The following is a 13,247-nucleotide window of genomic DNA, read 5'->3' as shown; positions in this document are numbered from 1 at the left end:
CTGCTATGGCCCTTACAGGAAAAGTTTTCCTGCAAATAAGCAGACTCTCAGTAGGTGGATTGTGGATACGATCTCATCATCTTACGAGTCCTCTTGTCTCCCCGCTTTGTTCGGAGTCAAGGCTTGCTCCATTTGGAGTGTTGCGGCCTCTACGGCCTGGTCTGCTTGAGTCCCACTTCAGAACATCTGCGACGCTGCGGGCTGGTCCACCCCGCTGACCTTTGTCAGGTTTTACGACCTCGACCTTAGAGCCACACCGGGCTCCTCTGTCCTACATACTGGTTGTGAAGCTCTCACACACTAGGCAGGGTCTGGTCAGTGTGGCGCGATTGGACTCTCGTTCCCAAAGCGTTACGACGCAGCTCGAACTTCCCAAATTGGAAATGTCTCTAGGTTATGTATGTAACCCTAGTTCCCCGAGGGAACGAGATGCTGCGTTCCTGAGCCACACTTCCTGCATCCCTGTGGCGCTTACCTTCTCTTTGTCAGAAGCTAATGTTGCTACCATCGCTCAGCCATTTTGTTGCTCCTGGTTTGCGCGATGTCGCCCGCCGATGACATCACGACTTGCCTATTGGCCGGATTTCACACGTGTTTCAAAGCGTGGACAACACGAGGCGTTCCCAAAGCATTGCGACGCAGCGTCTCGTTCCCTCGGGGAACTAGGGTTACATACGTAACTTAGAGACATTTCCGATTCGGGAAGTTCGAGCTGCGTAATTTAGCATGGCCAGCCAGAAATGTTGGGAAACCACACGTCAATCTTTTACTTCCCCTTTTCTACTATTCCTTTTCCTTTTCTCTAATCTTACTGGGTGTTCTAATCTTCAATATTTCTTTCTCCTACACTTTCCCCTACAGGAGTGTTTTCAGTTCATCCTTCCTGCTCTTCCTCACGCCATAGACCTGCTGCGTGAGGCTGTGGTCAAGGTGAAAGAAGCAGCTAATGAGTTGGAGGATCTGCCCTCACCCCCGCCCCCACTGTCCCCGCCTCCTTCCTCGAGCCCCGCCCACCGCCAGACTGAAGACAAAGGAGTGCAGTGTGAGGAGGAAGAGGAGGAGAAGAAGGACAGCGGTGTGGCCTCGGCTGAGGACAGCTCCTCCTCCCACATCACTGCCGCATCTATCGCTGCCAAGGTATATGGGCATAGTTAAATCAATAATATTGTTCATATCATCAGAACCATCTAACTAATATGATCATATCTACCATTTAATTCATTTCTTCACTCATGTGAGAAATACTCAGTTTCTTTCTTTCTGAATCTTTTATTTTACACTGTATTAACATGCTCAATTATTAATAATAGTATATAGCACTAAGATATAAAATAATCATATTTAGCAAAGAAATTTCATTATTTGCACTTGTTTTAGGCAGCCAAACATCAGATTAAGAAATGTACAACTTTTTATTAGTAGTGTGTTGTGTAACTGGCATAATTTAAACCATTTTTTAATTAATATTTATCGTATCTAGTTATTACCATTCATACCAAACAATTTTTTTTTTTATAAAATTCTTTGACCTCTGTTCCTTGCTTTATATGACCCCACTTGCTTGAACCATCTCATGAAATTAATTCATCCTCATTATGTATTACTGCATGTGTGTTATTTTTTCATTTGTGTGTGCGTGTATGTCTATGCCACTGTCGCTGTGAACAGACACCATCCACGTCCTCATTTTACTGTCACGCCTTCCACAGATTGACAGGTATGCTCAGCCAATAAAAATTCAGCCCACCTCCGTTCAGTATTGTTTCTAGTTTAAAATACTTGTGTGAGTGTGTTGGACATCGTAATTGTTTTTTGGAAACTTAGACAAGACATACTGAAAACAAGAAGTCAAACTTGATTGCTTAGTTTTCTAGCAACTGTTGACTAATGTAAAATTACAACAAGCAAGCTAAAACTTGCGTAAAATGCACTTGCGAAGATAATATATTACCATAATTCTCTGCCGGTTCCGATCTAATGAACACATGTTCTCGATATTGAGAAGGGTGTATATTGTTGGTCGTGAATGTATAGAGACTTTTTTTCAATGTCATCATATACATATACATATATATATCAGTATGTTTTCAATTGATTTTTTTTTATAAAAATTTTTTTTCCATTTGGGTTTTATAGTTTGCATAAATGAGATAATGAGATGAATAGAAAGTTAATTAATATGCAAATATATAAAAATAAATTAATAAATAAAACTCTGTGTGTACATGTGTGTTAGATTCCAGACTCTATCATCTCACGAGGTGTTCAGGTCCTCCCTCGAGATACGGCATCTCTTAGCACCACGCCATCTGAATCTCCTCGAGCTCAAGCCACTTCTCGCCTCTCTACTGCCTCCTGCCCAACACCCAAGGTAAGAGCTATGACTGACATTTACTTGCCAATTCCTGTCCACACTCGCTTTCTGCTTTCTGTTCTCATCACATCCTGTCCACTTGCTGTCTGCTTTGCAGCTACTAGCAACTGCTCACACACCCTGCTCACACACCCGGCTTACACACTTTACTTCATGAAATTGTGTGTATATATGTATATAAGAGCAACCAAGGTTGAGAGCAGTTCAGACTTTTCTCCACATTTTACTGGATACAAAACAGTAAATTTTGACAATTTACATAAAGATGTCAAGGGTGTAGAAATGATATGAAAGCAAATAAAGATATTGTGCATTATAATAATAATGTATAATTAAGTGTGAACAACATAATATGGAGGTGGTGAGATAATAATACACACTACTGCAACTTAAGAAATATAGTACACATATGAATTTAATATTAAACAGTGAATAAAAACCTATTGAGTCACATTATTGACTGTTTCTAAACTTGAGGAGGGGGTCTATGTGCAAATTGTAGGCATTATTGCAGACAAGGAATTCAAAGAATTTTAGCTTTTTGAGGAAACTCTAAACTGTACATTACACCAATAGGGGGTGCAGAAGTGATATTTCTTGTATTTTTTGCCAAAAAAAAAACCTTAGGCATGTTTTATGTATTGTTTTGTATATGCTGAAAATAGCAGACTTTTAAAAGCAACGTGTGTTAAAGAGTTATTTCATTTTGCACCTATGTTTGAGTATATAATAAGAGTGCCTGCAAAATAAAAAACAGCACCACAGGCGTTAATGCTTAAAATATAATATACACAAAAAATTATAATCTTATTTGTGAATTACTGTATATTTGAAATACTTCTGTGACAAGCACTACATCTTTAGCTCTTTTTACTCTATATACGGTTTTCTATCCAATTTTTGCTGTTGAATTATTTGGTAGTGAGTAAGGACAGCGGTCTTAAATGTAATATGACGTGCTCATCAGTCCCATGACCACAGACAGCTTAGGACAAAGTTCTGGTAGTGTCAAAAAATCCCAGAATAAGGCCGCTGCATCTAAAAGTCATCATTAGCAGAATGGCGAATCATGGCACTGCCAAGCTGCCACACATTTTTTTGCATTTATTTCCTGTCACCATTTTCTTCCTAATTTGTTGGTCGCCAACAAGCCAGCCCTCTGCCAGCATATGACAGCTACCAGCTGGGGAGGGTGAAGGTTCAAGGCATAAGGAACACGTGTTTCCTCCAAGGCACGTGAAGCCAGACAACCACATCTGTGTGAGTCGCTGTTTAAAGACCACTCAGAAAAAGTCTGCCCTCTTTCACATACACAAGCTCAGAGACTACAATGATTGGCCAGTGTTGCTGTAATTGACAGGGGAGAAAGAGTATACCTTTCCTAGCACCATATGAGCATGTTCAGATTTGCTCTCTTTGACTTTGGGCACAGACATTTGATTGATCATCAGGATTCTATTTCCAAATCCCCAAATAAACGGGAAACATTTTTATGTTGTGCCACTTGGGAGCACTGTTTCATCTCTGAGCAAAGCCATTAACCTTCATCTGCCTATTATTTGCTTTGGGTAAAAGCTTCTGTCAAATGATTGAAAGGATTTCATAAAAGGAAGAATAGCTACAAATATACCAGGGGCAACGGGGAAAGGTTAATGTTAATTAACACCTTTAAGCTTACTTGTTTGTTAGAGAATCTACATCATATCTGTCATGAAGACTATATAATGACACAGTTCTATTGTAATCATCCTATGCATAAGTGTGATTAAGTCCAATATTAAAAAACACTGTTTATGACCTGCTTGTGTATTTCAGCATTGTTTTACATTTTAGAGTTGGACATGTGGATTTTGTCACGAGTACAGTCTATTACAGAGCACAGATATAAGATTGTGTGTGTTTTCACGGAGCAGTTACCAACCTGTGTGTTATGTCTGCGAGGACTGATGTAGCGTGGGTTGCCAGGAAGAGTCATGCAGAGCTGCATGACATTCCTATTTCAGCATTCAGCAAAATTGCAGTGACATTTTAGCGACTTAAGCCTGAATGATGGTTATTTATTTCTTTTTTTTTAAATATTAGTAGTTTTTTTATGTAATTAAATCTACATTTAAATCCTGAATTGAACAGAAACAAATTCTAAAATCTGCATAAAAATAGTGAAAGCATTAAAGAGTTAACTATTATACATAGTATTATTTCTTTAAAGTTACATTTATTGTCCATTTATTGTCCATTATGAATGATCATTATGACTTCTAAATAGTGGCTTGGTTCAACTGTAAGAAATGTAATATTGTAAATATACATAAATATGAGTGTAAATGTATAGGCATATATGCATATATATGAATATACCAAAACTATAAATAACTAATAACTTCTAATGATCCATTTTAGGACTAGTCATATTATCAGACACACTGTAAATATATTATAAAAAAAAAATGGTGAGTTCTAAATATATTTTAAATATAAAAAAGGACAAGTTGATAGTACGTCTATGGCTACACATTAAAAAAACTATATTTATAATAAGTGTTTTTTTCTGTTGTATAAGTTTAAAACATTGTGTTTCATTATTCAATTGTATCATGCATTTTATCCCTGCCATATACTAAAAGTTCAGTAGACAGGTTTCTGCAGTAGAAATATGTCTGTAGATACGAATGTGCCTTCTTCTTTCTCTCATGATATTTTTCTATCTATTCATTTTTCACACAATCAATTCCTATCTCTCACATCTTCTCTATAGCCATATTGCTGCAGATATATTTCTTACACCCCATACTGGAAGAAACAGTTTGGGTTTTTGTTTTATGTTTAAATTGCTGAAAGAATCATTCTTTTTCCTTATTTTTGTCGCTGTGTTTAAAAAACCTGGCTTGTAAAAAAAATATTCAAAAGGAAAATGCTTCATCCTTAAATAAAATAATTTGATGTGAGTCAAATCACCAGGATTTCTGAAACATTGAAGTACTTAGTGAAAATGTGTATGATTTTAATTGAATAATTACATAGAATGATAATGAATAAAAGAAATAAGCAATGTTTATCTAAAAGTCTAAAATCATAAGCCAATTGCACTTTAAATCTTGATTTTCTTTTTTTTTTTAAGAAACATGACTGCACAAAAATTAATGACATTTTTTTTTCTTTGTTCAAAAGGTGAACAGTGCAGTGTGTAATGTAATGCATCATACTCCCATTAACAGGATAAGCAATGTCTCTTATTTTGGATGTTTTATCTGCTTGTGCCCTTCATATGTACCTTTTCATTTACAGTGTCATATTTCTGTATTTACTATTGACCTTAAACAGCATCATTGTGCTTCAGTGTAATTACAATCCAGAAATAACCTCAGCATGACATATTGCGGTTATATCAAACGGTTAGACAGCGGTGCTGGAAATCCAGCAAGATAATGGGCTTAAAACTAAGGAATATTGTGTAACCCGATCCATGACTCTGTTTTACACAAACTTCACCTTTTATGTGTATTTTTCACGTAACATATCCCAAATCGATCTGTGGATTTGTCTGCTGTCTGAATTGCAACGCCACAATTTTGGTTTTACACTAATAGGCCAAATGTTTGTGTACACCTGACTATCACACACACACACACACACACACACACACACACACACACACACACACACACACACACACATGTATTAATGAGGTCAGGTGAAGACTGGGTGGGGAGGTCTGGTGTACTGACATTTTTTAAGTTTGTCCCAGAGGTATTGAGATACAATCAATTTTATTGAGTGAAGATCATTGCTCTGTGTGTCATCTTGTACAGTTGTGTGATTACAAATTTGTGGCAACAGGAAGAATCGCATTTGAGTGTGATGGTCAGGTGTTTAATTTTGTACAGATAGTGTTTGATATACATTATACAGAAAGAGCGAGAGAAACAGACTGTCTGTAGGGTGTGTGTGTGTGTGTGTGTGTGTGTGTGTGTGTGTGTGTGTGTGTGTGTGTGTGTGTGTGTGTGTGTGTTTGTGTGTGTGTAGTTTTTCCTTTACAGTGCTCTATCATTAATAGAAAAGGAATCCTTAACTTCAGTGCAGAGAATATATACACACACACACACACACACACACACACACACACACACACACACAGAGTGAGAGAAAGAGAGACTCTGACTTTATAAAGAGAAACTGTCTTGGTGTCACTGTTTATTGTAATTTTTCTATTTGTTGAATTAGTTTTCTTACCAATGTCTGTTACAGTATGTTTTTGGTAAAACAGAGGACACTATGAAACTGATGTAGTCTGTCTTATAGAAAATGTTTTTGTAAATCCATGGCCGACTTTACATTAAATTCTCATATGACCATTAATCTACACAAATTTTAATTAAAAAAAAAAGCTGTTTTGTGAAGAGCAGAGAAAGTCTATATTCCACACTTTCTTCATCCACAAGAATCACAAGATGTATTCTTACCTACCTGTAACTGTTTTTTACAGACTGTGCATTTTTTGATGAACGGCGGATTAGCAAATGTATAAGGTTCTGTTCTTCTATCCATATTTGGTTTATCTAAGAATACATCTATTTACCCATCTATCTAGCCAAATATCCACCTTTCCAGGCATTAATTCTTCAAGCCACCCCTCCATTTATACTTTTGTCTACTCAATCATCTGTCCAGCCATCTATTTTTATGTCTATTCTTAGTCCATCATTCCATCCCTCTTTTTATCCATCTCCACAGTCCTAAAACTATGCCAGTATTCAGATTTTGTCTTGGCAGTGCACAGAGATGAGTGTGTGTGTGTGTGTGTGTGTGTGTGTGTGTGTGTGTGTGTGTGTGTGTGTGTGTGTGTGTGTGTGTGTGTGTGTGTGTGTGTCTGTGTGTGTGTGTGTATGAAGTGCTAGCAGGCATGCAGTCACAACTCTAATGTGTACTTTCTCAGTGAGCTGTGTGGTTGAGTAAGCAGTGTGTGTGTGTGTGTGTGTGTGTGCGTGTGTGTGTGTGTTCGCTCTTATTGTTTTAATGTACATTCCACCTCTCCCTTTCTTTCCCTTCCACTCTCTAACTGCATTGTATTTCTTACTATCATTTATTTGCTCACTCGCCTGGATGGAGTGTGACGGAGTAAGAGGGAGAAATAGATGGAAGCACAAGAATGAATGAAGATTAATGAAAGAGGGAGTGGGACTCCCTCTCTCTCTTCCCTCCTCCCTCTTTCTCTGCCTCTGTCCAATCTTTATCCATTCTTGTGCTCCTACTCTCCTCCTCTCTCCTCCCTCAGCTTTCTCCTCCTCTTGCATACTCTATCAGATTGTCCAAAACACCGAGTGTATGTGTGTGACTGAGCTCATTCTGCGTGTGTAGAAGATGGTAAGTTCATTAGTTTTCCCCGCACTGGGGTTGTTTTTGTGTGTGTGTGTTTGGTGTTTTTTTCTTTTATTAAAATCTGCAATATATCAGTTGTCTTTTCCTTCTATACGTGTGCATGCCTGTATGCTATTTTCTGTGCGCACGCGTGAGTGCGTGTGTGTATGCGCAGGCATGTCATGCTGCCACTTGGTTTCTGCAGAGGGTGGATGGGGTGTTATGTAAAGGCAGATTATAGCATTTCTATTTTTTCCTCATTCTTTTTCTCTCTATATGTGATTTTCCCAGATTCATGTCCTTACGCATTCTTCCAGAAGGAACCCTAGCTGAATCTTTTGTATTATTTGTTGCTTTTTTTTGTTCAGTGTCTCTAAAGTAATCCTCAACTTGAAAATTATACTTAATGTTTAACTCCAGACAGAGCACAAAGAAGTACAAATCCATCCAATCTTTTAACTATTGCCAGAGCTTGAACCAAAAAAACACAGTTCTCTGTTCATTTTTAATATCCTGTTTCATGCTCTTTTTTTGTAACAAACCAATCAGCTTTCTGCAATAAACTACACGCAAGAGTCCTGTACACAGTCTGAGCAGTAGTTCTGCTATAGTCATTTTTCACATGCTCAAGTTTTGGCCCATTGCAATGTTTTGCTCCTGTATCATTAAGCTATGAGTTGCTGAAGTTTGATAAGCATTTCCAGAGAAAATCTCTGCAGCAATTTCTTTGAGACTTTCAATGTAATGTGAGTGTGGCCTGAGCTGTTTCAAATATCTAGGAGTGACATTTGGTGCAGTAAATGAGTGATCAGTGTTTCATTTTAGTGGAAGAAGATAGCAAATTTTTGAGATGGTTCCAGCTGAACAGCTTGTGTGTGATTGCTTGAGACAGCTCCACAGTCAGTGTGTTCGTGGTGTTAAAGCTCTGAAGCATTTGTTACCGATCCGGGTGACAAACATCCTACTAATTTATGGTTCATTTCTGGTTAATGGGTTTCGAATGGTCAGAAAATCTTTAAACGAAAGTCAAGGAATGGAATGTATATTTTCTATGTCTGTTTCCATGTTGTTGTTTTTTATGAACTTTAATGCAGATTTATATATAAATAAAAAAAATAAAAAATTAAATAAAAATATTATTTTCCATATATCCATCTTTTTAGCTGTACTTTGTAACAACTATTTAGGACTTCTGCACAGAATTATTGGATAATTCAACAATTATAATTGTTGTATTAGTCCATACTGTGACCTGTACAATAATTGGATATGAGTGTAAAATCTATAACAGCAACATCTGTAATGAGACTGATGTTATTATTATGCGTGAGTCATTTTTGCTTGTAGGTCAGACATAGCCGTCAGCCTTTTGCTCCAGATTAGCCTTCTTTAATCCAGGTGTTTTACACTCTCTGTATCACTAACGTTCGGGCTTTAAGTTGGTATTGATAGCCTAGTACCATTATTTAGTCTATGAATCTAAATGCCTCTAGTGTTTCTTTTTGATGGACATAATAAGGAGTGTTCTGCTTGAAAATTTGGATTTTTGTGAGGGTTATAAATATTAATTCCTTCCAAGCTTTGGATTTATTTTATACATTACTGCCAATGTTTGCTTTCCCCAAAAATGAGTCATAATTTGCTAAATTAATTTAATATACACTTTTTTCTTAAAATGAAGGTTTGATTGAAAATACTTTTTTATTTACAATGTTTTGGATTTATTAGATTTAACCATTACTACCACTAAATATTCATGCTGTAATACCAATACTAAATTAAATGTAATTGCCTGGCATATTCTGATTAGCATGTCATAGTATTTGTTTGATTTTTTTTATGTATTATACACCCTCTTGTTATTTTTTTCCTGACACTGCATTATATTTGACATGAAAGAAAACATAATCTGCTTCTTAGATTCACCTCAGTTTTAATTCCCAAGTTTTTGGGGGTTAAATGCTAGTGCTTGAGAGATGGCTAGATGCTAGTGAAAAATTCATCCTGAATACCTCTACTCAAGAAAAATCTGGCAACCTCAGAGGTGTGAATTACATGTTCAGTAGGTAAACTGCATAATCTGTAAAGGAAGCACAAAACTTAATCATATGCATAAACTGAGTCTAAAAACAGCAATTAAATAACGTTCCCCAGTGTGAGTATTGATGTAACTGTGGTGTTAAGGTACTGACTGAGAATAAAGCTCTTAAGGCAGTCCATGCTAACCTAAGACCAGAATATTCAGATAGACCAGAAGACAGGTTTTTAAAGCACAGAATGCTATAAAATAATATACTTGCCCATTAATAGAGTAATAAAGAAGTATCATGGCAAGTACTGCAATTGTATTTATTTTCTATGAAACTACATTAACAATTAATCATTCTCAATCAGTAGTTTCTAGGGGTGTGAGGGTACACAAAATTCACGGTTCGTCACAAGCCGGTTTCATTTCAGTACAGTTAGGGGGAAAGAAATGCCAAACATAAAATTGTAGTTTTTATTAATGCCGTTTATTATTTTTAACATTTGTGAACATCAAAGTTTTTTTTAAACAATTTAAATAAAATGCCCGCTTGATTAAACAATATATACAATTATATTGTATAATTTTTTATAAAAAGAAAAAAGAATCAATCAAATTGATGCAATACACTTTTTGATTATATTGAATGAATTGAGTAATCAATTAGGTTGACACAAATTAAATTGATTAAATACAATTAAATAAATGAAAAATTGTAATTAAATAGTTTACATTTGTTAGACCCCATTTGAGTAATACAGATTTGTGTGTGTGTGTGTGTGTGTGTGTGTGTGTGTGTGTGTGTGTGTGTGTGTGTGTGTGTGTGTGTGTCATACCTAATACCAAGTACCATGTGTTTGTTTGTTTGCATCTTCAGTTCAGGCAACAGGATTTAGTAGGGCTCAAAATGGCCTTTATAAAGAACTGATTTTGTGTTCTCATCACATTTTCTTTTTTAATGTTTTTACATACACCCATAAGGATTGGGGGGGAGGGGGGTCCTACCTAAAGTTTAATTACAGGCAGGTTTTGGTTAAAATATTGTGGTACATGTTGCTAAATTTATACATTTATGAATCATCACAAGATTCTCCTGCCCTCTGGCTACATAACAGCCCAAACTATAAAAGATTCACCAGCATATTATAGAGTGGGTATAAGATGCTTTTTCTTATATGGATTTTTCCTTTAACTTGCTGACGGTGCTTATCGCCAGGATAAAAAAAAGTTGACTTCACCACGAGTCCAATTCTAACGATGCTTCTAATTCTAATAATGAACTCCAGCTGTATTTCAGGTGACTGTGTCAGCAAGGTTTTCTTCTTTGCAGATTTGTTTTAAGATGTTTTTTGAAAGATTTTGGCAAATTATTAAATGGCCAGTTTATTCTGGTTTATGTTTTCTTGAAAGCTTTTTTTTATGGTGATGAATGGGTTTATACCTCATGTCACTAGATAGTAGGATATAATAGAAATAAGTGCAGATTAAAATGCCCAGAAATTACAGCTTTTTGCATTTTTTTTTTATAATATTTCTAATATTTTTGCCATATATTTGAGAATAGACAATAATTTTATTTAGAGATTTTTTTTAAATGATGATAAAGTAATTTCTCCTGTAATTAAGTTTTTTTTTTTCTGTAATATGGAGGTGACTGCTTTGTGTTTGCTGATGAAAATGGCAGAGGAAAAGGGCATGTTAAGTCATCTGTATTAAAGCATAGAGAGGCAGAAACAGCTTCTTGGAATGGAGCATGCTTTACTACTCTTTCTGTGCTATAAATCAGCCGGCCATAAAACCACTAAGAGTGCCAATAAATCCTGAAATACAATTCTGCAATGGTGATTTTTGGAACATTCTGAAACATAGAAAAACATGACTGTCTTTAATCTTTCACAGCCTTATATTAAGACTGATCTAATCCATTCCATTGAGAGAAATGTTAAGTTCCATGTTTCATTGTTTGATTTTTTATAGCACTGATGCTGAGCCAGCATTGACAAATGACCATTCCTTCGTTCATTCATCATTCATTTATTAATACAGGGAATAAGCTTGCCGAGGCCTAGATCTAATGTAAAGTGATAGATTAATAGTTTGATATTTTGATTTAAAACCTACACAATGTCTCTCTACCTCAGATCAATTAATCACATATGGAGCTTGACTCTTTAGTTATATGCTCTTAAGATTGGTACAAACCAAAGTACAAGTCAAAATAATCGCTCATTTACCTCAGCAATTAATAAAAAAACTTTACCTTAAGGTTTCTGTCACTGTACGACACACTACAATCTTAAAAAAAGCATTTTATACAATAAATAAATATTATATAACCAGTGCAATTTTTAAAGTTCTTGCTAGTTAGGAATTTTAAAAATATTATGCAATCCAACTATTAAAATCTGATAGTCTGAAGTCAAATAGTTTATATTTATCTCCTTGGCGTGCTAGTGTCTAAATGTGTTTGTGTGCTTACAAACTACTAACTGTGGGTAATTAAGTGCAAGGATTACAAGTTATTTTTATGCTATTATTGAACTACTAAAAACTGTAGTAACTATACTATACTGTTAACATTGTGCTCTATTGCATGGGTCGCCAACTGGCGGACTCAGGTCTGAATCCGGACCGCAAGATGCGTCCAGCCGGACCACGAAGCATTTTCATATAATAAAATAAATATATGCCAAACGGTATTTTCTAATAAAATCACATTTATATTAGACACATCAAGGTCAGCTCAGTAGAGCCGTCTGGGTCGTATGGCGCCATGGGTTGCTACCACAGTTAGGATGCTCACTGGTGCTACGATCAGACGTACAGTTGTGTGTGCAGTGAAGACAGCAGAGAGTAATGCGCAAACATGAAACTTTCAGTTAATGAAAAGCAATGCAATACTCAAAAATAAGGAAAGTTGATGCTGAAAACGAGATTTTTTAGATATATATGGGTGGAAAAATACGGATTTATTCTTGCTGCATCAAGCTGTACGAGGCCTGGGTGACTCATTTGCTCAGAGGATGTTGCGGTTATCAAAAGTGGAAACATTAAACATCATTACGAAACTAAGCATAGACACTTTGAAGAAACTTACCCTCAGCAGTAAGAAGTAAGGGCACAGAAAATAAATGAGCTTAAAGCCCAGTACGAGTGATCTACACGGGTTCTCTCTCTCTCACTCACTCACTCAATCACAGCCCAAAAACGAGCATATGAGTGTTCACTGAGAAAACAGTGGATTTTAGAAAAACAGGCCATTTCAGATTTTATAACATTTTTAATTGAAGTTATTTACATTTTTATGGATTCAAAGGAACTGTACAAAATAACAAATAAAGTGTTTTGCAAAATTTTGCATGTTAAAATAATTGTGGGGACCTCAAGCAATTTTAGATGAAGACTATTGTATTTTAAATAAGCATTGTCTGAATAATAAAAAAATTATAATGATATAGATATTATTATAATATAATATATTATTATAAAATA

At 35.9% G+C, this 13,247-nt stretch overlaps 1 protein-coding gene across 16 annotated transcripts in view; it reads left to right on the top strand.

Moving 5' to 3' along the window:
* The window catches only part of gphnb (gephyrin b), a 114,538-nt gene that overhangs the window by 70,719 nt on the left and 30,572 nt on the right, over positions 1–13,247 (top strand). For all 16 annotated transcript variants that reach the window (XM_083562255.1, XM_083562254.1, XM_083562253.1 and 13 more), the window contains 2 exons: positions 862–1,137; positions 2,237–2,371. In XM_083562255.1, coding sequence (XP_083418381.1) covers positions 862–1,137; positions 2,237–2,371 — 411 coding nt within the window. The remainder of the gene's footprint in view (positions 1–861; positions 1,138–2,236; positions 2,372–13,247) is intronic.

Source organism: Silurus aristotelis, assembly GCF_946808225.1.
Source record: "Silurus aristotelis genome assembly, chromosome: 15".
In the NCBI taxonomy this organism is placed as follows: domain Eukaryota; kingdom Metazoa; phylum Chordata; class Actinopteri; order Siluriformes; family Siluridae; genus Silurus; species Silurus aristotelis.
The sequence above is the reverse complement of the archived record's forward strand: the minus strand, read 5'-3'. Positions and strand labels throughout refer to the sequence as shown.